The following is a 27349-nucleotide window of genomic DNA, read 5'->3' on the forward strand; positions in this document are numbered from 1 at the left end:
GAAAGGAAAACTCTAATTCATAGCTCTAATTTATTGTACGGAAATGTCCTCTTCACCAGATCAGAAGGTGCCAAATGGTGACAAACTAATACAGCCTTTGTGTCAATGCTTCAATGATTCAAAACATGATTACAAATCTGAGTCTACTGTTACAATCATAACTGAATGCCAAACCATCTTTTGTGTTGCATTTCTGATTTTTTTCCACAGGAAAGCAAACTTTCAGTCGGAGGTTTTGTCAGACTATACTGTACGCGGACCTTCACGAGACATTTTACACCTTCTGTGCCCTCCAAAATAACCTCTGAAATATTACAAAGTTTGACTGGGCTAGTCAAATCTGTCAGCTAATAAATACTAATACAAAAATATGTTCCCCAAGACCAAGCTGGTCATAGTCAACAAAAAAGACAGACATGTCAAGACAAGCAAACCTCAGTCTTTCAGCATCCAGCACAGTATCCAGAGTACACAGATATTTACAGTCCAATCATTTTTCCAAAGTGCAAAATTTTGCCTTCTCCCCTGCATTTCCAGTGTTAAACAGGCAGACATATCCCAGTGTTCCGCCTCACTGCTGTACACACTCCCCAGGCTGGTCCGAAACACTGTTAATCTTCTGCTCTATTTCCACCTTGAACAGAGAAACATCATTAGAATGCAGACGAAAATCACACCCGAGTCAATCAGGTCACAACAGCAGTGACCATCTTTAACCACAAGATGGCAGTACGCCCATACAGATAAAGGGGTTGTAAAAAAAAAAGTTTCAAATACTAAACATAAAAAAGACTTCCCATGGAAACACCCTGGGTAGAAGTAAGGAACCCTCTTTCTCATTCATTCTGATAACATGAAAATAAAACTGATACGCAGCGTATTATTAATGGATTGACTGAATTAATGTACTATCTGGGGACAGGATCTAGCGTAAAAAGGAAAAACGTAACCATCATCAACCAAGTCCAGCAAGGTTGCATCTGCTGACCTGGTCTTTCCCCTTGCAGAAGTAATACAGCGCAGTGTCATATTCAGACAGGCTGCTTATTAGATGGTGAGCTCCCCTCACCCCAGTACCACAACATAATACTCCAATTATCCTACTCTGTTGACAGAGCAGACTGCTTTTGTGACTGAATAATGCTGACCTCAGACATTTGCCATTTGCTTGCTTCCAAGTCCTATGTGCCCAAAGTCCTTGTGAAATAAATAACATTTCATTGGTCTGGAATGAATACATGTTCAACCAATTGCATCTCATTATATAAAGTCACTTTGGCTGCCTCTGTCCAAAGGCCCACATAAAGTTATTGACAATTCTGCCTTGTAGTGAAAAAGGATTCCATTGTACTGTCACACAAACGCATCAGTTTGTTGGCATGACTCAATAGAACATGCTGACTGGATAAAGCTCCACCCCCGCTGCCACCCCCACCCCCTAAGCCTCACGAAAAAAAAAAAACTTGCTCTATTTTTGACACCCTTTCATTTCTTTTTAGAGTGGTCTGTCGGAATCAGAGAAAATAAACTTCATCAATAATGTTTCGGTGATACTTTACCCTCAATAATTCAGGCTTAGTGAATACATTTCATCAGCAAAGTCACCAGGATGAACTGTAAACTGCTATAGTTCATAGAGGTTCCTGTGGATATTGCCAATGAAATGCACGCACACACGTACGCTCACATTGCATTAAATAGACGGATACCTGATAATTGTAGTGTGACTTGTAGTTGATCCACTTCTTCACATCGGTCCTCTCGCCCACAGACAGCGAGCGCACAGTGGCCTTGGAAGCAGAGGCAGCGGGCATATCAAACTCCACCTCCAGGTGGCGATGGAACTTGGGGGGCACCTCCCGGTCCGAACCCAGCTCCAGGCGACAGAAGAAGGTGTGGGGGTGTCCCAGTGCTTACGGGTCATAAGACATAATGACGAGTTAAAAATCACAAAGTTAAACTCAGTTCTTAAGACTGGCTAGAATTCCCCAAGAGCTCAGTCTCATTCATGTACTGTGACAGAGGTTTATGGGGACGTTCAGCTACCGTTTCCAAAACCTGACCTTGCAACCCGATACACTGACCTTGGGTCATTAACAACTAAGCAGGGTTTCTGCACAATGGGTGGAGTGATGATTTCAGGCCTATCGGCATGAAAAAATTATTCACACGCAGCAGTGGAAAGCAGCAAGAGAGGACCCACACTGAGCCTGCAAATCCAGTAAGCAAATCTCATTAAGACCAAGCGTGAAGAAAATCCTAGAAGTTCGAGACTGTGTCACACAGTTACACGAAGTCCTAGTTCTCCCACTGAGCCGGTTCCCCTGGCCTGCGCATTTCATTGTGAGATGCCGAGAAAGACTTTTGTAATGTTTGGGTTTTTGTGTTGAGAAGAAAGAAAAGAAATGTCCCGCTCTGTTAAGTGAGGGGGAAAGGATGGGATCACAAAGAAGATGCAGGGCTGTGACTTTGTGAGTTAATGAATGCTGACAGTGGCGCTTTGTCTAACGAATCGCACAGCGAGAGAGGAGACCCTGCTGCATTCACACTGAAAGGCCTTGAGGGGCAGCCATTGACTGGGAAATACCAACACAGGCCCAGTGAAAGCATGCGCTTAGAGGGGAAACCTATATTCTTCATAATACGCTCTATGCACCGTAGAACACGCCATGGCCTCACTAAGTCATAATCATGCTCAGGTTTGGCAGAGGTATAAGAGTTTAATACACACGTGTAAGTAGCCAAGGTTCTGGCAACATCATGGTTTCAAGCAGAATGAGTATGTAAAATAATGGAATAAATAAAAGCTTTCACACGACCAGCACTTACAGAATTTTGTTTCAGATTAACCCATTACATGACTTGGAAAAACAGGCAGCCTTTCAAAATAAGATTAAACAAAAAACAGCTTGTAAATGTTAAATATTTGTACAGCATATGACTGTGTAAAGTAGCAAGCAATATATAAGCATACTTGGAGAATCTGTGGAAAAGCTTAAGGCCAAGGGAAAGTTCACATGCCAGACGTATGGCAAGGAGGCCAGGATAAGCCAGCACGCTCATGTTCGGCTTTTGGTTCTGGCTCAGAAGTTTGTGTCGTTAAAAAGGTTTTGTATCATATCATAATAGCAGCCCTGAATGGTACTAATGGTTTAATTACACAGAAGAGAAAGAAAATTGTGGGGAATTGTTTGGAAGATATGAGGTGGCAGCTTTTTACCAGGAGAGATGACACATTCTTTTATAGTCTATATTTAGCCTACTTCAAGATTTATGGACAGAAAATACCTGTCACAAGATTTACACGTTTAAGCAAAAGCTGCATATCTTAAAACTACCACAATCTTAAAAACACAAGATACCTTCACAATCTTAAAAACACAATAATGGATTTAGACTCTTATGACATAGCGCCTGTAAATGCAATGTACTAGTTAAATTCCTTGCACATGTATAGAATTCTATAGCACGTGTATTTGCATACCAGGGGAATCTTGCCTACCTGTGTTTTTGTCCGGGAGTCTGTTAATTCTCCACACCACAGACTTGAAGGCGTGCTCATATTTGGCAGTTCCTAGTGTTACCCTCATGGCTGGTTCTGACCCAGAGGTGCTAGCAGAGCCAAAGCTGGCGCCTTTGTTGAACCGCGCCTTCAACGACTTCTCCCCCATGACACTGTCGCGGCGGAAGTTCTTGGCCCACATCAGGGGGATGGGGTACCGGATCATCACGTTTTCACACGGGATCAGCGTCAGAGGGTCTCGATTGGACGAAAAGCCGGATGACATCACCAGCCAGGACTGGAGCTCCACCTCGGCCCCCCTGACGCTGGCCACAGTCCTCAGGGTGAAGGGGAGCGTCTTCTCTGCGAAGACAGTGCGAAAGTGCAGCAGCTCAAAACGGCAGCCGCTCGGGGGGCTGAAGGCGATCGCCCGCGACTCGGCGAACTCCTCCTTGTTGGCGTAGCCGTGCAGCTGGCAGTCCCACAGCTTGATCCAGCGAGTGGTGGTGTTGGGGATGATGTCGTGCCGGGCCACCACCTCGTTACCTTTGACCTGAATGTCGTTGAATCCTATCCTACAAAGAGGAGACCCAGAAACAAATGCCAGCACGTTGACATGGGTCACCACCAGCTGCTGAAGGATCCTGTTGTCCCCTCTGGACACCACCCCATGGAACTCGTCCCGTACGTCCACGATCACCTCCTCCTCAGAGTAGCATACGGGGCTGCTCAAGGGTTCCGAAGTGACTGGCAGGCGCATCAGCCTTTCCTGCAGCGTGTTGGAGAAGCTCAGGAAGTCCTGGTAGTTGATGGTGCCCAGTTTGACCAGCTGCTCCTTGATGGGCATGTGGACCACCGCCACCTTGGGCTGGATCTTGCGTTTTTCCTTGTAGACCACGTGGTCGATGCTGACCGTGTGCACTCGGCCATTCTCGTCGTAGTTCTGCAGCTTGTGCTCCGACAGCTCGTGGCGGCCGTCCAGCTGAAACTCTTTGAAGGGCTTCTCTAGGCCCTTTTCATAGAAGAGCTGCAGTCGCCCGGAGTCGGTCAGCTTCACAAAGATGGGGCCCCAGTGCCGCGACGACATGATGTTCTTCTTCTCTGGTATGCGGAGCATCATGGGCCAGCCATCCCGTGGGGTCAGGTAGGCCGGCTCGTACAAGGGCTCCTCTGGCTCCGCGGAGTCCGCGAGATCATCAGGTAGCGTGGGACTGCCGAGCTGGTCTGGGTCCGTGATCTGCAGATTCCTAAGCTGCTCCAGCCGGTCGCTCGGGGGGCAGAAAACGTTTTCATCTACGGAGCTCGAAACAGGAGAAAACAGCAGCAAAGATTCCCTTTTGACATCAGTGACGCTAGACTGAAAGAAAGGGGAGCTGAAAGAGAAAATGTGGGGGCTCTCTGAGCATGACCCGTTGCTCTGAGAAACCTTGATATCCTTTTCATTGAAATAGGCACTGAAAGGGTTGATGGGGGAGGGCTGGACATCTACGAGTTCCTCATCTAGGAAAGGGTTCTTCTTATTGAAGGGGGTGCTGCCGCTGAAAAGTGAGCTCTCCAGGGTAAAGGCAGGGTTGACACCCTCTGGAGTCAGGTCCAGAAGGTGCCGCTCCACTTTCTGGTTTTGAACCGGAGAAATGATGTTGCTGTTGGCGTCCTGGGTGGAACCACAGCTGAGGTTCTCCAGTTTGAGGGAGGAGGCTCTCCCAAGACATTGGACATCTGGCTCATCGTCATCAAAGGTGACCCAGCTGGAGAACCGGCCTGTACTAGTTTCTGATTGGCCGTTCATGTGTTTAGCGTTTTGAGGCCAGTTTACGGAGTCCATGTCTATGCTCTCATCGTCTTGATAGATGGAACAATCTACAAAACAAGAAAATGCCTATGCATTATAACATTACCACAATTTCTCATTCCTGCCAAAAAATACAGTTTGAATGCCATACAAGGATAACTGGATATTATTATAAATTAATCAGAATGTTAAAAAGTGGGGTTAATCAACCGCTACATATCCCACAGTAAAAAAAAATAATAATCTCACTAACTATATCAAATACACAAACTGAACAAAAAATAAACACTTGTCACATTTGCATACTCTCAATTTGCATTCATAAACAACAATTCATGGCCATTTTCATACACTAATTTAACTGAATTTGTCAACAAGCCAAATAGATGATATCAAACTGTACTTCATATAAAAATGAGGTCAGTTCACCAAAAATAAAATCGTTTGTTTCAACAGAAATGTTTTGAGTATGATGTTAAGGGAAAAATTAAGCATTATACATTTGATACATTATATATTATCACAACACTTTATGATAAAAATAAGTCTGTGCAACCCATACTTTAGCAGCCAGGAATCCAGCTAATGTGGTGAGCGTGGTCTTGCTCTGAGACCGAACAGAAAACAGACTCCTACATGCATGCACTCGCAGTTGGTGACTAATTAACAGATTCCGAAACTAGGGAGTGCCGCGCAAACACTACGACACACAGGTGTTTGCACAATATCTGCTTCTCAGCTGCTTTCAATTTCTGTTTCAACAGCAACGTTTTGCTGACAACACGGATTCTTTAGAACCGCCTGTACAAAGCTCCCACATCTAAATCAGCCTAACCTGGAAAAGATCCGAAAATCACCATTATATTATTATACCATTACATTATACATATTACTATACTATTAAATCATCAATAATACAGCAATAATGTCTGATGTGATATGTACTCAAGCCTTAATGGATTTTGTTGTAATGTATTTTATAGTACATGCCGGAATCTAAATGTTTTTGGGGATCATAATTTACCACATTAAAAAATCCAGTTTACTACTGTTGTACTACTCAAGTTCTTATCTTTCTTAGAAGAGATACATTTGTTACACTACTGCAAGAAAAAAACAGACAAGATACATTAGAATAAAATGAAAGGATAAAGTTGGTCAAGCTTTTCACTGTTTCTAAACTATAAGTCACCATGCACACACCACACTCCAAAAACACTGTTGTCTAAAAATATTTGTGTCTTTAAATGATTGTGACCTATCTGTAGAAGATAGACATTCTTAAACAAGGATTTTATCTCTTTATTCACAAAACTGAAAGTGGTTGGTACAAAGGCTAGTTTCAGAAGCTGACTTTGGGAAGAGGAGCTTCCTCAAAACGATACACGTATATGCATTTTTGATTAAATCATTAAATGCAAAAAATAAGGAAATGAATAATAAAGCACATACACGTGCACCTCATTTTGTCTCATTTCTTACGATAACAGATAAGAAAAAATCTGCCATTTTCATTTACGTTTATTTAACCTTGAATACAAATATTTCAAAGGGAACAGAAATTCACAAGTAGAGTAATTGAGTGAATGAAACGAAACTCGTGGCAGCCTGATATTCCCCTGCATATGTTGTATTGTGCAGCAGCATTTGCCCACTCCTTCACCCTAAATGTACCCTTTTCCTAGACAATAAGAAGAAAATGTCTTCACCTGTTGCTAGGCACCAGCATTCTCCAGCTCAGATTCACTTCTTCTGCCAAGGCAACAAAGCATTAAATGAATGCGCTGCCGCAAAGCGAAAACAATGAAGCAAAAAACGGCCGAGCACAAGCCGCGTATGGGAAAACGCATCCGCAGGGGCGGTGGAACGCCGAAATGCCGCACAATTCTCATGCCTTTTCCCAAAAACTGCAGATTTTTCAGCCATGAGACCACTCGGAATTTGTGTGCAAAAGAGGAACAGCACATTCTGCTTTTCACCCTGGTCACACAACATTACATTGATATGCATATTCGCTGCACAAAATCTGCCTGAAGATTCAATTACACAAACCTGGTGCAGTATGAAATGCTGCTGCACACTTCTAAAAGACTTTTAAAGATACAAGTCAGCTAGTAGTATGCAGCCTCTAAACTGCATGGAAACGGCCTCCAATGTAATCTTACTTAAGAACATTCTACGCTACAAATTTACAATTAAAACAACAATTTTAAAGTTTAAGGCTTAAGTATTAAGGCCAAGTTCATTCACATAAAAGCAGCACTCATCACTGTTATCAGGCAAATGGTACGAAAACAGCCACTGTCTTTAAGGACTCCTGAACAATGTTAACTACTGTAACCATTTTTACTGTAGACACTGAAATGTCCCAACAAGTAGCCTCACGTTTCACAGAACACAAAAGTAGAACCCGGGGCAAAGATTATTATCTACAAAGACAGTAAAAGGTCTGCTTCGCTCGTTGAACCTCAGAGAACAACAGCTTTAGTTAACGGAGTGTTTCTTTTAATCTTGATCTCAATCTACTGTCGATTCCAGCTCCTTACAGCAGAACTCTGCGCGGTGAAAGTGGGGGGGGGGGGGGGGGGCTTCTCGATTTCCAAAGGGTCCACTATTAACAATAGCAGAGACTCCCGCGGGGAAAAAAAGGCCTGAACATGTTGCTAAGCACCAGCTCTCTCTGGCTTATCTGGGTATTTCTCTCCAAGACAACACAGTACTACATAAATGCGCAGCTGTTGAACCAAAGGTCTCAGAACTTAATCAGTACTGAGCACTGTGTGGCTCTGTCAGCATGGCTCTCCCTGGCTCTCTCACTGCACAGATATTTGCTCCCGTTTCAACCTGATCTTTCATGCTTTGGCAGTGAGTCCACAAAAGAAATGGCATAAGTATAATTCATTTTTACAGAATTGAGTGTAATTTCTGTTTGGCCAATATATTTACAGCTACATTCCAAATTCAAATATGAATTAAGAACATCTTAGCCTAATAGAAGTAGATATATATATATATATGCTATATATATATATATATATACATGGTCATAGTCGAATACTAAATACAGTAACATTAATTACTTTTAAATCTCTCATCTGCTCATAGCTTGCCTGTTGGATCAGACAAAGCCCTCCTGTCTCATACACTTCAACTCATTCCCCACCAGCAGTTCACAGGCCACAGCCTCTGCTTCCCGGCACGCACGCACACACACACACGCACACACACATGCAACAACAACCATAACAACAACAAAAATCTATAGAGCCCTGCTCACATTACCCGTTCACATGGATCCCAGGAAGCCCTCTGTGGGGAACCGACAAGCACAGTTAGATCGAGCGGGAGCCACAGCAAGCACAGGGCGAGGCTTTCCGACTGCAGAATGCACCAAAATAAATGGAACAGAACTCACTGGTTGAAGCTCAAGTTTAGATTTGAACCACGGTGCACTTCTGTGGGTAGCTGCTGTGTCTATTTGGCCCTGCACCACACTGCTGGGAGTTTGTCATGTGACAAACTAAGCAACCTGCATTTCTGAAGAGACTTGTAGTCACTTGCCTGACTGCCTACCCTGTTCAGAGATCTGAGGAAACTAAGAGGCAGGTTAACTCTCTTTACAGATGAGCCACACCCAGAGAAACAGCCAGAGGGTGAGTGAGAGAGAGGCAGAGAGTGAGAGGGAGTGAGAGAGAGAAGGAATGAGAGAGGGAGAGACTTTCTGCAACTGAATGTAAACATTTGTATGCCAACAGTTCAGACATGCTGACAGTACCTGTACAATGTATTGTACAGGCATGGTCAGAACCAGTGACTTGCTAATGGCAGCTGTATGTTTTTAAGGTAACAACTGTTCTTCAATACTTCAGATAAACTTACGAAGACTATATTAACAAAAAAAGACAGTGGTAACAGAGGGTTTTAGAGTATTTCACTATCATAATTCAATATAGCCACTATAAGTGAGTACGAATTTATGTTTCTGTCTATTATGAAACTTTATAAAGTTACAGTCAATTATGAAATTATCAACAATCATCCATAAAATGTGCGTACTTATTATGCTTCGATGCCAGAATGAACTAAAACAGGGCACAGTGGTCTATAAATAATATCGATTTTATCAGATTATTCTCAGTCATCTGCTGTAATGGTTCTAGTTTTCATGACAGCATTTTGAAGCTTCCTCTTGCTGTGCCCTGTGTAGGGACAGCAGTGTTTGCGCAAGCCCCCAATCCTGCCCCACAGTGGCCTAACTAGGTACTTGTCAGTGGATGTTGAGGCCAGCATTAATTGGGTTAAGTATTCAGTCACTGAGCACTGTGGGTTAAGACTACAGACACCTCTAAGACTAAATTAGCTTGCAAAGTTTAAGGATGAAGCATTAAGCTATTTTCCTCCTTAAACACAAAAACATATTCTCTCCTCCATCACTGGCCAATTATTTTTGTTTCTATTGAGGATTCATTGTTGTAAAAGATCCCCAGTAACTTTAAATTTACAGTTTGGCAGATGTTTTTACCTTCTATAACAATACTTTCTTTGATGCAACCATAACAAGAAGTCATCTTATGCTAGACCATTGGCTCTCCAGTGTCCCACCTCCCTCCACTAGTACTCACTCCAACAGAGAAAGAACCCACATTGACTCTTCAGTCATGTGAAACGCAGCAGTCAGAGTGCGTTTCTTCTGCTGCAAACTCCAATAACAGGGTCCAAATGACGAAATATATATAATTTATTTCAGTGCTGAGTGAACTTCATCAAGAACTCCTCACTTCCTGTTTTGGTCAGGCTACAATAGACACGGTCATTGAGGTCAGAGGGGACATCCCGGAAAAAGACTACATCCAGGGAAAAATAAAAACGGACTTCCCTACTCACAGGAAGTCCTGATGAAAACTTCAGGGCTGTGACAGTGTTATGTTAGTGCTGCGATCGACACGCACAGGTGTAAATCAAGGGGGGTGGGCAAGGCAAGGGGTCAACACAGGGTCAAACAAAAGGAAGCGTTGTGTTAACTGCACGAAAAGAAACCTGATGCTTTTACACACATTAACACCACTCAAAAAGCTCCAAAGCAAAAGGTTTGCAGGCAAGTGTCCATTACAACAGCCAAAACGGTCATGTGTGCGTCCACAACAGAACAATACAGCTGAAACAACTTCAGCACAGGTCTGCGGGTTGGTCCATTGCCAATGAACTTTTACCATAATACTGCCTTTTAAAACATCAACTATGAATCACACCTGTCCCCGTATTATTCCCAGACAAAGGACATCCCCTTGTCTGTTCTCATGCTTTTATTTGTTTTGACTGTGTATCCAAAGACAAAGCTTATTTATGCAACAACATAATTTTCCATCCATAAACAGATAGAGCCACCATCTGAATGGCAAGTGTAAAAATGTGCAATGCATACTTTCCGTGCCAATTCCGAGATTTCACAGGGAGATAAAGAAAAGAACCAGCGTGAGCTGAGAAATGTTGACAAAGCGCCGCGGCTCTGCTTCATGATCAGACTCTGTTCAAACTTGCCTGAAACCCTCACTGGACCTGAGTTTGAGCAGTTAGAAGCCACTTTAAAAAAGGGCTCCTCCATCTGTTGGGATCATTAGTTCTGCATGCACACTCCAAAGCTGCAGACAGGCTCCTTCTGTTCTGTCACAGACGCACTGTCACTCACATAGCACTGTAAAAGGCTAAATACTACCACACGCGCGCACACACACACAAACATACACACATACATACACAAACACATACACACACACTCACACAAACAAATGCATGCACACGTGCACACACACACACACAATCAGACACACGCTTACACACACACACACACACACACACACACAAACACACACAAACACACACACACACAAACACAAAATATAAGCCCAAAACAACAGAAGCACACTCTACAGACCAAGCCAGGGTCTTTGTTACTGCAGTCCCATTTGGAGACCAGACCACCAGTCTCACAACGCAAGAGATCCAGCTCCACCTGCATCTCCCACTCTGACAGAACACATCCGGGGGTATCTCTGTTCACTTTCTGACAATGGGTCAAACCACCTACTGCCTGTAATTTTAACACAAGGCAAACAAAGTCTCGATACACACAGCGAGGCACTGTAGCACCAACAGCTGTTCTGTTCCCTTAGGAACAACAATGGACACCCACACATATATCACACTGCACAGAATCTAACCAAACTTAAACAGCCTGAGAAAAGAAATAAATCTGATCTTAGTACTTCGTACCAATACGGCAGAAGAAGCACCATTACACTACACTTCAACACACAGGGTATAATTAAATACAATCATTGAAATGGCACAGAAGTGTATATTTCACTTTAATCAACCAAAGAAAGACAACCCCAAGGAGATATATTTACATGCAGTGAGAAGTATAAGTGCCATCACACAAACCAAGAACCACAACATGAAGGCACACAGCATGGGACCTGGGAGATTTTACCAATTTTCTGGTTTCAAATGGAATTACCATTAATAAGAAAGCAAATTGAAGTGTTCAGCTTTACTAAAAGCAAGAGAACAATACATTCAAGAGAAATAGTATGGGTTATTTAAGCAAACAGAAAAGAAACATGAACACATTGATTACAGATTGCAGTCAAGTAAACAGACGGCATTGACTGAGGTTGGAAATACAAAAACTGAGGAAAAACAAGCAAAGCGCAGAAATACTGTTTTAAGATGCATGCCTTGGGCGACAGCTAATGGATAAGATACTGAGAAGTTATGAGGTTAGGGCACAGTTTATTCACCACAGATATTGAGATGTAGAAGCATGAAAACAAAGAGACAGTTAAAGATCACCTCCTGGGACAAGAGCGAGAGTTGGAAGAAATGCGATTTTAAACACTCAGAAGTAGAATTCAAATATGGCACACACACAGTGCAGCTTATTGCCGCAAAGTCACCTCAGAGTGAAGTATCTGCCGTGCAACATCCTGTACAAAACCATTTTCACCTTGTTAACCAAGATTAAAAGAAGGGTTGAGTCACTCTCTTTGAGAGCAGGTAGGCCTTATGATGTAGACATAGGCAGCAATGCCAGTAGCTGACTACAACAAAGTCTGAAGCACCAGGAACAAACCTGGCACAGATAAGCCTGCCAGAAGGAAAATGGTTGTTTACTATACGTTTGCTGGGGGTTCATTACCACTGCATTGACTTCTCCCAATAATGCAGTATAGGCTCAATGCTACACCAATCAGGGCTAGCTTTACTGTGGGGCCTGTAGTGTGGAAAACAGGCACTAGAATTACTACAGATTCAGCTGCAGTGCATCATGCAGAGGTGTGGGTGGTACAATGGGAACTCAAGAGGAACAATCACTACAATCGCTACCATCACTACCATCACTACCTTCAGTGTCAGTTTGAAGGGGGTGTTTTTTATTTTTAGACAAAGAGCTGGCAGTCCTCTCTCCTTTCATTTTTTTGTTTTATTCAGATGGGGAGTAAGCAGAGAGGGTAGCAGACAGAGAAAGGATCGCACCTCAAAGTGCCATGGCAGGGGATCGTCGAACCCCGCCCACACGAGGGGACTGATCTATACCTAGAGAACCTGCAGACCTATGAACTCTCGCCAAAAACACGTTTCATAAAATCATGCACAAGCAAAAATGCAGACAAAACCATCCCCTATCAAGACAATGCTGTGGCTTTTAAGACAACACATAACCAAGAGAGAACTACACAGGTTCAGTCAACCATATACTGTATAGTTAGCATTATAAAATGACAATGCAGTGGTAAAGCATAGCTCCATAGCAGAGACAAGACTTTCCCATCAGCATCTCTTTATAAGCCCTCTGAACCGATATCAAACATTTCTTTTCCCAGGATAATGTAAAGATGCTTATTTACTTATGTCTGACAACGTAGAAAGATCTGACATTATGCAAGTCATAACCAGCACCGCACACAGCAGTAAACTAAGCCGGCCAAACCACCTTGCCACTACTTCCGTCTCCATGGAAACGCTCCTCTCAATAAGCAACCATCGGAAGGAAGAGGTAAGTCTAGACAATGATGGATCAGTCTTGAGTGATCAAATCCCTGGGATGTAATATAAGCAAGTGGGATTTTTTTCATGGTGTCCATCATGCCAGAGAAACGTGCCCCATGCTTGGTAATACACAACTGGGTATACAAAGACTTTTTATTCCCCTTGCATCGGCGAATAACATTTTCTGCTCCTTTTCAGGGGTTGATAAAACTGAAGATGAGGGACCTGAAAATCAAATAGCACATTTGAGATTATATATATTTTTTTCTCTCCTGTCCTTCTGGATACATTGCTGTGAGCAGACTTTCACTTCATCTTTCCATCCCCCCTCCACCTAGGCTTGCGGCTACGCCGTGACCGATGTTGACTCTGTCAAACTGGGAGTGGCGGAACTGAGACCCGTGAATCACGGGGAAATAAGGAACTAGAGGCCTTCCGCACTGAATAGATTGTACTCGCTTCAGTGAAAGACCACATACCAACAGGAGGCAACAAGGCCGTTTCAATTACTCTTGTTATCACACTCTGGGTGGCTGAAACCCTTTCATCTGGCTATCCTGGAGTGACTCACACAGAAGGTTTACCTGCAGGTGTGCCTCTCTGAAGAGGGTGGGGACTGCTTAGTCATTGGAAATGAATAGAGGGGGTGCAACTGCTACCCAGATTACCTGATATGGATGTAAATACTGACCATCTGTACTTTAACCTCACACTCGTTTTATTTCAAGTCCAATATGCTGGATTATAGAGCAAAACAAAAATTGTGTCACTGTCCCAAAACTTTTGCATTTGCATTTCAGTGTTTTTTTTTATGGTTGTTGTCAACATCTAGCCCTCGTGACATACACACACATGCACGAATGCACACACGCACGAACGCGCACACACATGCACGCACGCACAATCGCACGAGCACACACACAAACCCCTAGTGCACATGTCACAATACTTGTACATTTAACTGTAGATAGGGTGGAAGAATTGCCCATATTTTTGTTTCACAGGTTGAAAACAACAACCAGCACTGGCATAGTACTCACTGGGAGAGGACACGCTGGATGGCGTCTGATTGGTGGGATCCTCGGTGGGGAGGGATGGAAGGTCGCAGGACGACGCCCCCAAGCTCAGGGAGCTGTGCTCCTCAGACTGACCGGTCCAACTGCTCTCAGAGGGGGGCGCGATGCTCCAGAAACTGGCCGAGGAGCACACGCTGTGCCTGGGGCCTATGAGAGAGCGGGCAGCTTTTATCAGGGAGGATTCTGCCAGACAAACGTTCCACCAACATGCCAGAAATAGCCAACAGACCATTTTTGAAAGTGGTGAGCAGGTGGTATCGATGAATTATATATATGAAAGATTTTTTTTTTTAAACACTAAGGGAAACCGATTACATGGAGTAAGATACATGAGAAACCATATTGCATGCCACCCTATCACTTTGTGTTTTCAAATCACATAAATATTAACGGCAGCAGAGGGATTACCTTCCATGTTCTGATTTACTCTAAAAGACAGTGCAACCAGCTTTTATGATTTTATTAACACGCGAGTTTATTTTCAACAGCTTCGCAACAAAAGGCACTGGCCTCGGAAATTTTATTTATATAACAGACTCCCACACTCATAATCTCAGAGACATAACCTGCTCATCAAAATCAATGTTTACATCCCTTTGAAATGCACATCAAACCTGATAATAACATGCTGTGAAATGATATGAATAATATTTTACACAGGCATAGTTTCATTATATTAAAATGGCTTTTGTTATCAGCACCTATATAGTATTTCAGTAATGGTCTATCTGAAGTGATTTATCTGTGTCTCTACAATCTGGATGAAAACCCCATTTACAATGAAATGGAAGAGCAGATGTGGGTGGAAAAACAATACCACCGCTTCTCTGGATCATCAAGCATTACCCACAATTCCATTTCAGTGTCCTGGCAGCACACGTTCTTGCAATTTGCCCTGTCATCACACCCTTTATTTAGGGTCAAAAAGAGGCAGACAGAGATGTCACGAGGCCCAGAAGTCAGTGACAACCATCAAAGACACACGGGGTGTGGAGAAATACCCATCTTTTGTTTCGCTGGACCAACAACAATCAGCACTTGTCTCTGGCGTTGGGCGTGACAGCCCCCCCCCCCCCCCCCCCCCCCCCCCCGTGACACATCTGCTAATGAGGAGGACAGTGGCCGTGTCACTGGTCATCAGCAGCAAAAATACTACGCAGTGCAGGAGGACTACGAAATCAAACCCACACTGCATAGTTATTATTTAAACCTAAACTCTAAGATTAAACTGCATTAACAGACCTCAGAGCGATGTCAGGGTATTGTTACTGAAAGGAACTTCAAAAGCATTCAGAGCAATTTTGCAACTAAATAATTTTTTTTGCAAGCTCCAAAAGGAATCAACTATTTTTTTTTTCACAATGTGTTCTCCAAAAAAACAAATATCCATTTCCATTCTTTAATAATGTTGTACCAGATTTAAAGTGCAAAGTGATTTTGATTCCTCACAGGGCACAGACTGTATATTCCAGATGAAAGATAATCCTCATGTTGACATATAATCTTAATCTATCTGAGAAGGGCTTGATGTACAACCCCAAAGACTATTTTTATACATCTAGATTTCATTCAGCAACAACAGATTAAACTAATGCCAGTTTACAGAAGAACAGGAATGTCTCTCCATGTTGGTCCCCTTTACAAAAAATTGTTGTGCAGCGTTTCAATGGAACAGATTCACAAGAGGTAAACTGTAATGAATCTTTGTCAATCCATAATGCATTTTAATGGGGCCATTTCATAAAAGCACATTTTTTGTCAGCCACGTAAATGACATAGGTAGTGCCTGTGCTCACGCAAGCAACACTTTAGCAAATTAAGCAACCACAAGATTTATTAAGATCGCCATGACAACGAGCACCTTCTCCCTCTCAAAGTGCCCAAACCCACAGTGAGACCGGAGACAACAGATCCAACCACCCAGACTATACTGGCAAGTAACAAGCAATCTTCCTCCATTAAAGAAACAAAAGGTATCAGTTACTGTGTCAAATAAATGGCAAACGGACAGATCACTAAACAAAGACACAACAGACCTGCTACCAGCCCCTGTATCTCTCTCTGCCCTAGCAACAGTAATAACTATAACAGCGGCATCAATGAATTGTGGCGTGATCTGAAACTTTCACCTATTTGAGGCACACTGAACTCCCAAATGAGCCCAGTGCGCTCCTACCCCAGACACCATGATAGGTGTAGTCCCTCCTTCCCAGTTAGTCCATCTTCTGTGTCAGACGCCTATGGGCTATCTTTTCTTCTGACACACAGGGGGCTACTGCGCTGTCAACATCGGGATAAGAAACCAAAAACTCCACATCGGTCAAAGGACAGACGCATTTTTTCCACGGCAGAGTTTTCTGAGGCACTCTTACACGACCCTACTGGGGGTGCTGAGGGCATGTCATACCTTTTACCTGTGACTGAGAAGGAGATGGAGAGCGCCAGAGCTTCTCGTCAAAATGGACCCAGGCATTCTGCTGCGCTAGCGGGCCAAGTGCTTCCGCCTCTCCCCCGGAGGCAGGGCCAGGGGGAGGGGCCTCCTCCTGGGGAAGAGCCGCAAAGGACTCGTGCAGGTTGCTGTTCCCATCTGAAAGACAGAAGGTGTAAACATGACACCCAGCGATGACTCGGGGTGCATTCGGCCATTTCTCGGTGCGGGCGGGTCACAGGGAGGTGTCAAAACTAGCACGGGGTGGGAAGAGAACAGAGAACCGCTCCTGCGAGCCCCTCAGGCCCGCGCGTCGAAGGGAGAGCCTGGAATTTCACGGCAGAGAGGGAACGCACACTAACGTGATGGAACCACATTCACTGCACAAAGCGAGAGCAGAGCCTTGAATTTAAAGGGTACTTGGCAAACTAATTTTCTCTTGAAGAGTAAGTACCATATACACATTACTAGAAAGGACACCAGGCACATATTGAATGCTTTCACAACTGATTGGACAACTGCTTTTAGAGCAGAATAAGAACAGTGATAGTGAGATTCATGTCTCTCTAGTTGACCCTACGTGTTTGCAGATGAACGGGACGCGTAGCAGTAAAAATACGCAAACTGTAGCCATGGTCGCACCCGTACCTTTCTGGAATTCCACGTTGGACCACGCAGGCTCATCAGTGAAGGCCACCCAGCCGGGCCTTTGGGTGCCGGTTACATCACTGGCAGCAGCACTCATGGTGGGCGGAGCCAGTACACAGGGCAAACCTCTCGCTTGTCTGTGGACTGCTGCTGTCTTCACACCTCACAGGCCTCGGCATCCATCCGCTCCTTAATGAGCTGAAGCACACAGCAGAGAGAAGCAGGAGGGGGAGGATGACACACCAGTTCCATTTCATACCTCACAAACTGATAATGGCACTTTAATATTCTGCCAAATATTTTACTATGTTATTCCTCAGCAGCACTTCGTTTTTTTTATCCTGATTTGCCATACTTAATCATAACGGTAATCCTCTCATCACAGAAACATCCTCCAGTGAATTGAGAAGACTGCAGACTAGAACGTGAGCTAATGAATCTGATGACAACCTACCAACAGTAACCCTCCCTCCATCTGTAACGCTTCAGCCTTTATGCTGCTTCATCACAGTTGGAACAGACATTTTATTCCAGACCTTGCAGCTTATCATCAAGTGCTCCAGTTTTAGTTGGATGATCCACACCAGCTGTTCCGCACCAAATTTGAAGGATATTCTGAATGTCATATTGCACAAGTCAAATGCTAGCACCATTAGCACTCACTTCTGCAGCTCACAATGTTCTTTACCTTGCTTTAAACTGATGTGCTAGAGCCATGAATTTTTACCCATTTGCATAGTTATGTTTTTGCATATTGCATATGCAGGTGTGGCATGATGCACAATAAAGATTACCGCTTTAAAAGCCCTCGTTTAACATTATAGGCTATTATAGGTCTTAATGACCCCACTTTCTTTTATGGTACATAAGCACCAGTTAAAGACATGAATACAATTTAAAGAACAATTATATTGCGATATACTATAATAAAATTCTGTCCACAAATTCAGTCTATGAATTGTGATTTTTTTAAATGAGTATATCTTACTCCTCAATACAAGTGTGCCATATTGTGCTGTGATGTCAACAGGATTGAGGAAGGAATGCTTGACTATCTGCATGCTGGAAGCACTAGAGGACTTGACAAGACAAACTTCAGTCTTTATTCCCACAGATGTCTAAACAAAGTTTCAATGAAAATCTTAAAACACACAAAACCCGTAAGCTTTGTTCAGTTGAAGCAAAAGCAATATTTTTTTCATACAATCGCAAACTTCAAGGAGCTCATGCGCTCAGACTTATTCCCCATAAGGTGAGATTTTCACACATGTTGACGGAAATGTTGTCATAAATCAGAAAGATAAAAGGAGTCTCAGATCGATTTTCCTCATGGTTTCATCCCAAACAAAGAACTAAGTCCAAGAAAGACAACAACAGGAAAGCCAGAAGGAAAGCAATGTCATATTCTGATATATGGAACCTTGTGCCACCAGAACTGCCCTATTTTAAAAAGAAAGGTGCATGGAACATGGTAGAGAATTGACATCATTTTAGCATTTGAAGCAGTGTTCACATTAACACAGCATTCAGGCATAGTTGTATTAACCTAAAAAAGTTGCTCAGTGGGAAATTTCAGCAGTTTTCAACATATCCTGACAACAACATCTGTGAAAAGCTACACCTCCACTACCATGTGACCTTTAAAGGCCAGAGAAGGGGAAACACAATTAATTCCAAAGACAATTCAATTACACGTTCACATTTACGAGGACGGACGCTTCCGTCCCTTCTCTCTAGCCGAAGGATAGGAAACGTGTTCTCTCCTGAAGGAAGGAAACGCACTTTGACTTCTTTTACCCCTCAGATAAATAACACTGAGTCATTCTGGGTCTGCTTTCAAGATGAACTCATACCATCAGCAATCTGCCTGTTGAGACTGACACTACCCCTGTTTTGCTCGAGTCCAGCTTCACCCCTCCCACTCTCCAGTGTATTCCATTCTACATCTCAGTGCTAACAAAAATACACCCTCTGAACATTTGCTTGCCATCCCCATAGCTTGGAAATCCAATCGATGTAACAATTTCAAACATTGCTCACATAGTGAAATTACCATCCCTATGGCAGAGAAAATATAAGACCATTATCTACAAAGCAGTTTGTAAACATCAAGAGATCATATCTGCTTTACTGATGTTTCTTCTAATCATTGCTGTTCCTGGTGCCTTTATAAAGGAAACACAACAAACAAAATTCTAAAAATAGAGTATTAGATTAGCTCCATGGGACAGAGCGCGAAAATCAGCTCCACAGCCCACTCACCAGCTTGCTCGTGTTTTCTTCCAGGAAATTGCTGTTCATTCCTCGGTTTTCTTTCTTTTGTTTGCTTATTCAAGATTATAGGATAGTACAACATAAAAATAATTTTACAAGTAAATTCGTTTCCGAGGAGGTTTATTATGCAGCAGGCACCAGAGTTCGAATGGCTTTATGAGAGATGCAAGTCCATTAGCCTATGCAAACTTTCGCAAAAGTCAACAGAAAGTAAACACGATGACATCGGCGACAGTAAGACAGACCTGTTGAGGAAGAAGCGGTTTCAGCAGAACACTGGGTGTTGCTCGGTTTCAGTGCAGCTTAATGTTAGGCCCCCGCCTCTCACCGCTCCGTTCCTTTGGTTCAGCAAACATCGCATGCCGTTTAGCATATCCTCAGGAGCGCCACAACGCGCCGGCTCCGGTTCAGCATATAGAGGAAACTGCGCGCCCCGTGGCACCTGTGTCTGATCGCGCACGGGTTGTACTAATATCACCATCTGTGTCGCTGACTACTCATGAACGCTATATCCTTCAGCGCTCCATGAAGCTCTGCTGGCTCACGGAAACAAGGATGACGTGATGTACCCTGTATTTTTAAAGACTTCGGTCTTTCCTACTTCTCATTTTGATAGGCTTTTCAAGACAGAAAATATATTCAGTCTAGACACAAGCCAAAACGAATACAAAGAGGAAACATGTATTCACGAAGTGTAGTTATTACTGTATATGACTTATAGCTCTAAGTATAATGTAGATTAACATATGTAATTATTTTAGAACCCAGTTTTTCTATGAAACAGTATAGCGCTGCTTTAGGTATGAAGCACGTGACCATTTGATTGTGCACTAGAGTATGCACTTGTCATTGCTGCAATCCATCCAAGAACTGCAAAGGTATTCATTTTTTCATTTACTTCCTGAGTTCCTCTGGTGTGTCTGTTAAATAACCTAATATGAGACTAATTCTGTTCCATTAAATTAATTACTAACATATTTTAATGCAGGTCTTTTGTCTGCCCACACTGTGCAACAGAAGGGATGTTCTCCTTGTTTGCCTTGAAATTGCCTCCAGTTTTACACAATGACAATGCTGACTGACTGCTGACACTGCCAACTGAAAATAGCTAATCTTGTGGGAGAACACTGGCACTTTTTCCCCGTCCTTTACTCCACACATTTCCACAGCACATGCCAAGTCATAAAATACTCAGAGCTCTCTGCTCCCAACATAATATTATCATTTCAGAACGGTGGTCATCCAATAAAAACCCACTAAGGTTTAGAGGTCAGTGACCGAGGCTGGAGTCATCACAGTTGTGATAATTCACAAAATAACTAAGTACAATATACTGTGACCATGCAGAGAAAAAAATCTTTCCTGTTTTTTAAAACAGATGGAAACAGATTTAACAGATCACTGATATTCACAGCTGGTCATCTCTTGCTTGCCTTAAAAGGTATCTGAAGCAAAAAGCTCCTTCTTTCAAATACTTTCCCCTTATTAGTCACATGCCTACACCATAAACTCTTTGATCGTTCTATAACACTGAGAGAAAGTGATTTATGCTTCCCTAAATAACTGGTGAAGCATGTCTTCTGGTCTGGCACAATTCAGTGATTGGATATACTTGATTGGAATGACAGCCTCTCTCATTAAGTTTAACAGGAAGGATGGATTTAACGTGGAAGAGTTGTACACACAAACTAGTCCCCAGCACCCACACCCACCATGCCCCCTACCCCCCTGCCACAAACACTCCTGCAAACTGCAAACTCACTCCTAGACTGTACCTCAATGAACCTGTGAACTGAAACTTTTAAACTATTTTGTTTATATTTGAAACTATTTAAGCATAATCATGAAAAGCTTATGATGAGGTTTTTGGAATGTGTTTATATGTTTCTACACATAGCTATCAAAAAGCTGTAAAAACTATTTTACAATACCGTATACAGTATTTTAACAATGTCAACTGAGAATTGTGAATTGAATTTATACTGAATTGTCTTTGTGGTTACAAGTTACTGTGCCGGCTGAAATTACAGTATACTCATGGAAAATCTGGATATTCAATAAATAAAGTACATGAGGAGCAAAAAAATAACAGAGTTTTACTGCCGTCGTAGTTGAGTCTAGAATCTCCAGACACTGCTGCAGCCTGAACCCTGCTCAGAGGGGCAGGGTGGTAAATAAACTTTTTGGACAAGCAGCACAAAGGGGGCACTGTGTGCAGCTGGGCCCAATCCAAACAGTGAGCCAGCAGCAGGGACAAGCCTCCCAGACCTGATGCTTCAGCCATGTGCAGTGTGCGGCTACCGCTAAACACAAACAGCACTCAGCCTCGGCCAGCGGGAGCCTAATGCCTCATGAGCTCCCACACCAGCTGCGGTCAGCCCGCCTCTCCTGCAAGAGCACGGCAGCGACCCTTCAGAAGCAGGCTGCTTAACGGGCGATTTTCCGGTACTGCAAAGACCGCTCACCCCCCACCCCAGTCTCAGCTGTCACCATGACAAGAGTCTCGCTTCACTGCAAGATTTCTTGATTTTACAAAAACATAGCGGCACTTTCTCACAATGCTGCACAACATACTACTGATGGAGTGTTGTGATGTTTACTTTCGGTAGGCAATTCGTCATTTGTAATCGGCAACTTTATACAACAGTACAGAACACACATTCTATTGCAGGCTGCCCTTCACAGGCATTAGTTCAGAGAAACATCTTTCTCTGTTATCACGTAACCACATTACTAATAATTTTATTATTAAGCATATGATATATGATATGATCTGTACAATATCCGCAGAATAAGACCACTCCTCACCAATTATTCCACACAGCTCCTGGTCCAGGCCATGATACTGTCACGTCTGGACTACTGCAACTCCCTCCTGGCTGGCCTCCCAGCATCAGCCACCAGACCCCTTCAGCTCATCCAGAATGCAGCAGCACGTCTGGTTTACAACCTCCCTCGTGACTCCCACGTCACTCCCCTCCTCATCTCCCTCCACTGGCTACCAGTGCAAGCTCGCATCCGGTTTAAGACACTGGTGCTTGCTTTCCAAGCAGTCAAGGGGTCAGCTCCTGGTTATCTGCAGAAGATGATCAGACCCTACAAGCCGGCCAGATCGCTCCGATCGGCTACTACAGGGCGGCTGATTCCTCCCCCTACACGAGCAGCAACAAGGTCTCGACTCTTTGCAGTTCTGGCCCCACGATGGTGGAACGATCTTCCAGTGGAGGTCAGAACAGCAGAGTGTCTGAGCACCTTCAAACGGAAACTCAAGACGCACCTCTTCTCTGTATACCTCTCTCCTCTTCCCTAAACCCTCTCCCATAACTATTAAAAAAAAAAAAAAAAAAAAAAAAAAAAAAATTTTTTGGTTCAGACTATCTTGTTTCTCCTTACTGTATGCTACTATAGTAAAGGCTTTTTATCTACATTTTATTCAATGGACTTAAGTGGACTTGATCCTGAGTTTGGTTACACTGTTGTAAGTCGCTCTGGATAAGAGCGTCAGCTAAATGCCTATAATGTAATGTAATGTAATGATATGACGGCTGATGGCAGCAGCAGGATGAATTCTGAAGTGAACAGAAACATCCTATCTGCTCAGATCCAACCAAACGCCTCAGAACTCACTGGACGGTGCTTCACCTTCCAGCAGGATAATGACTTCAAACATACTGCTACAGCAACCAAGGAGTTTTTCAGGGCAAAAAAAGTGGAATGTTGATGACTGGCCAAGTCAATCACCCATCTTGAATCCAACTGAACATGTGTTTCACTTGCAAAATGCAACAAAATGTAACTATGGCTGTAGTACAGGCCCGGCAGAGCATAACCAGGGAACATACCCAGGCTTTGGGTTGCAGACTTCCGGCAGTCATTGAATGCAAAGGATTTGCAACTAAGAAGTAAATATGACAGTTTTATTCCGGACTATGTTCTCTTATCCAAATAATTTTGATCCCCTAAAAAGTAATAGTTATCCACCCAGTGCCTGACACATGGCATTTTCAAGTATATTTCACCCACACCCATTTTCTTTTAAATGTGCAATATGCCACCCCTTTATGACAGTAGGAATCTATATCATTACAGAATAAAATAAGAGAATAGAACATTTTAATGGATGTGATTCCAATCTCACTGAGAATGGCTGAAAAAATGGCTGAAACAGTTGGGGTGCATGTTGGGGAATGGAAGCCATGTTAAAGATATTACTGTCCATCTCCACCGCAATTTAAATATATAAATAGCATCCAGATTCCAGTATATATGTCTGAACACACTTTCAAAAAAAATACAACCTTGTTGCAGGAAGTCTGAAAATAAAATATCCATTCAATTACAAATAAACCAGAAAAGGGAAATGTACAATGTTTGATTTTGGCAAGTGCAAAATTCAGAAAAGCAGAAAATCTCTGTCTCAAATATGGTGTTGTGGACTTACTACTGCAACTAATAAACGCAGGCAACCACTAAGTAAAAAATAATATAGAATAGAATATGAATAAAAATTATATATAGAATCCACCGTACTGTACATGTGACTGACACAGAAACATCGTCTGATGTTTAGCTATTTAACAGTTGTCTTCAACACCAGATGCATGTGAGTTTGTCTCAATAGAATAACTATGATCACAAGTCATATTACATGGAAAATTTTGCTTTAATTATGCATGCTTGAATAAACATGATTTTCTCATAAAGAGAAGAAGCCTCTGTCATTTAACATAATCAGTTAGGCTATTTAATCCCAGTGTTGTAGTTGTGCAGACTGCTGCAGAACTCTGACTGATACTACGCAGGTTATTTATCCATGACATAAAATGATTTAAAATGAACTTCCTGTTATCGTTAAAAACGTGATCCCACGCCTATGCTGCGTTGTTACTGTAGTGTATGAATTAATGTTGCGACAAGCGGAGAAATCCTCTTGGTTGACATTCCGCATAGCAACGCATCTATTTGTTTTTGGAATTCACATCACGTCGTGCGTAAATACAGGCATGTAAATTAAAAATACAAAAGATAGGACCTCGTTTCCCTGAAATATTTGCACGCATGCAACATTTCTGAGTGAACAGGTGGCACCGCAGCGTGTTAGAAAACATGCTAAAACGCTGGAATTCACACTGCTCAATCTGCAAAGCTCAGTGCTTGAACATTTTATAAACAATCAAAAATAATTCCATGTCGACGTCCATAACAAAAACACAACGCACATCCCATCTTATATGTTTTAGCCCTGAAATTTCACGTAAATCACGTTTTACAGACCTGTTGAGCGACTGAAAACGCTTTTACACAGTGCCTAAAAACATAGGCTAGTTAAGCCTTGCCTGTAGCCTACACACATCAGTTACTACGCCAAAATTATATAGCGCTTTACAAAACAAGTAACACAATGCACATTAGTTTGACATACCAGCGTTGTCCAGTTAAACACACTTTCTTTCCGTTGCACTCCAACCGAAGTCTTCTGTAGAACACGACATTACAACATCGTGATTGGCCTCTCAAATGACCAAGATAGGCGCCTGAGCGACGATTGGCCACACGGTAAACACTGAAACCTAGCAAGTGCTGTTGTGTTAAATGTCCATATATTACCCAATTCTGTGAACGCAGGAGTGCCTTATACTTGTGTTGTCGCTTAGAGTAATGTATTATTAGCAAATCGTATACGCTACTTGAACATCATTCATTAAGTTTTAACCGACTTATTCCTGAAAATAGGTTTTGTTATGACTGAGGCATAGCCGACTGTGAAAGGGCATGGCTTTGCTATTCTATCCCTATGTTCTGTAGGTGGCTGGAATCCCGCGATGTTTAGTGTCAGTAAATGAATACTTAAACAAGGGGGGAATATCCATTCAAAACAAGAACCGAGACACTGAAACACCTGTCAACCTTACAGGAAAAACCTGTTTCCAGTTCTTCTGTATATTATTATACATTTCTGTATGTTTGGTTGAATATCCCTATACCTTTAAGAGAGACACCAAAGTTTGACATTATGGAAGTGGAAAACTTCAAAACGCTACACAGTAGTATCTATACCACCATCTGGTGGATGTATTATTGGATACACTTTTACTGTAGTTCTGTAAGCCTAAAAGTCATTGTTACACTTGCGTTCAATGCTTTAAATGAAAATCTGAAACATTAATATATTTTTTCACTTAAGATGATCGTTTTTTTTTAATTAGTTTTTATGCAAAGTTTTTTATTAGGTTTTTTTCATGCCAAGCTTTGATCTCCTTATTGTGCAGTACTGTGAAGATGTATTCAATTTTGGATTGGTTTATTTTCTCGATTTAACTGGTTTTATTGCTTCCTCTAGAATTATCAATTTTTTACAAATACATAGAATCCGTTTATTTTCATTACTCAAACACTCGTTAACTTGGAGAATGCGGAATCAATTTTATTAGCTTTTTTTACCAGTAGATGGCAGTAGAGTTCATGAAATTGTCGCCCTTTTCCAAAACAAACGCAAATACTCGAACACATGAAGTACACCAACGAAAGTGGGTGGAAAGGAAAGGCTGATATTCGGCAGGAATTAGACTTTTGTTTTAATGTTACACACATAAATATACACTTCTTGCTCTCTGTGTGCCTGTTGACCTTTTTATGTGTAGGTGTAACATTGTAGCTTTCTCTTTTCAGGTGGCTCTGCCTGACAAGTAAAAACCTATGGCCTACTTACCCACCCTGAAGAAAACAATATCCTTTCAGAATGCATCACCTTGGTTTACACACCTTATAATTTCTAGCATGCAGTGCTGAAAAATTAGGTTAAGCTACTCTATATGTCAATGTGATTCGTTTGTTTTGCTACCCTCTGGCCTTTCGATGATTCCACCAGTGGCTGCTCTATTACAGAGATGCTGCAGCAGTGTAGGTTTAAATTTCATCAATGTGTTAGGCTACCTCTAATGTTCTTTGTGAAAGACTCAATTACACTGGAATTTGCATGTTACAGCAGTTTTAAAGTGCCATTGGAGCTGTTTCTGTTCATTTATGCTACATTTTCTCTGAATGAGAAAAATAGGTGGGGTATTAATTCATTTAGAAGTGTGGTGTAAGTCAGATTAAGTTATTACATGCTTGTCACCTTGGCTATGACATGTAATACATACACATAAATTAAATCTGTACAATTTATTTAGCATTTCTGTAGGTCAGATACAGTGATGTGAGTATGAGGTCTGATTAGTTAAATTGTGCGATCTTCACCGGAAGCAGAACATCCATACAGTATACATGATACATTCTCTCTCTTCCTGCTCATCTGGAACTGACTTTTGTATCTGTTCAAACATATCCTGCTTTTCTTAGGAATTGTGGGACCTAGTTGTTCCTCTGTTGTGGTAAAGGGGCAAGCGGAGCAGGAAGTGAGGAGGGGTGCTGGTGCGTCTGAACTGTTTGACGAGTCTGTGCCATGACTGCGGGGGATCTGCTGGCCTTTATCCAGATCAGCTCTTGAACATCTGCCCATTCAATCAGTCATCAATGCCACCCAGTCCAACAGACAGGCAGCAGAGCGTGGAGGCCAGGAGACTCAGAAATAGACCCCA

General features: G+C 42.5%; 1 protein-coding gene across 6 annotated transcripts; it reads right to left on the reverse strand.

Annotated features, from left to right (window-relative positions):
* Positions 1-11: 11 nt before the first annotated feature.
* Positions 12-25547, reverse strand: ston2 (stonin 2). Of its 6 annotated transcripts, XM_035402600.1 has the most exons (8): positions 20015-20487; positions 19758-19821; positions 17496-17693; positions 16827-17006; positions 14384-14566; positions 3503-5362; positions 1710-1912; positions 12-634 (listed from the first exon to the last, which is right to left on the reverse strand). In XM_035402600.1, the coding sequence occupies exons 3-8, from the start codon at positions 17590-17592 to the stop codon at positions 572-574; spliced, it is 2586 nt and encodes an 861-aa protein (XP_035258491.1). In that variant the 5' UTR covers positions 17593-17693; positions 19758-19821; positions 20015-20487; the 3' UTR covers positions 12-571. The 6 variants fall into 6 exon arrangements, with proteins under 6 accessions (XP_035258491.1, XP_035234299.1, XP_035250926.1 ...); XM_035378408.1 differs by lacking the exons at positions 19758-19821; positions 20015-20487 and adding an exon at positions 25192-25547; XM_035395035.1 differs by lacking the exon at positions 19758-19821.
* Between the last annotated feature and the right edge of the window lie 1802 nt (positions 25548-27349).

The sequence above is a fragment of the Anguilla anguilla genome, chromosome 1, assembly GCF_013347855.1.
Source record: "Anguilla anguilla isolate fAngAng1 chromosome 1, fAngAng1.pri, whole genome shotgun sequence".
Taxonomy (NCBI): domain Eukaryota; kingdom Metazoa; phylum Chordata; class Actinopteri; order Anguilliformes; family Anguillidae; genus Anguilla; species Anguilla anguilla.

Excerpts from the sequence above, each read along its gene's own strand:
- ston2 (XM_035378408.1), bottom strand. The coding sequence starts at position 17,592 with ATGAGTGCTGCTGCCAGTGATGTAACCGGCACCCAAAGGCCCGGCTGG. Across the intron at positions 14,567-16,826 it reads TTCTCAGTCACAGGTAAAAG|GCCCCAGGCACAGCGTGTGC; the intron begins GTATGACATGCC and ends GCTCTCTCATAG. Across the intron at positions 635-1,709 it reads AGTCACACTACAATTATCAG|GTGGAAATAGAGCAGAAGAT; the intron begins GTATCCGTCTAT and ends TCTCTGTTCAAG.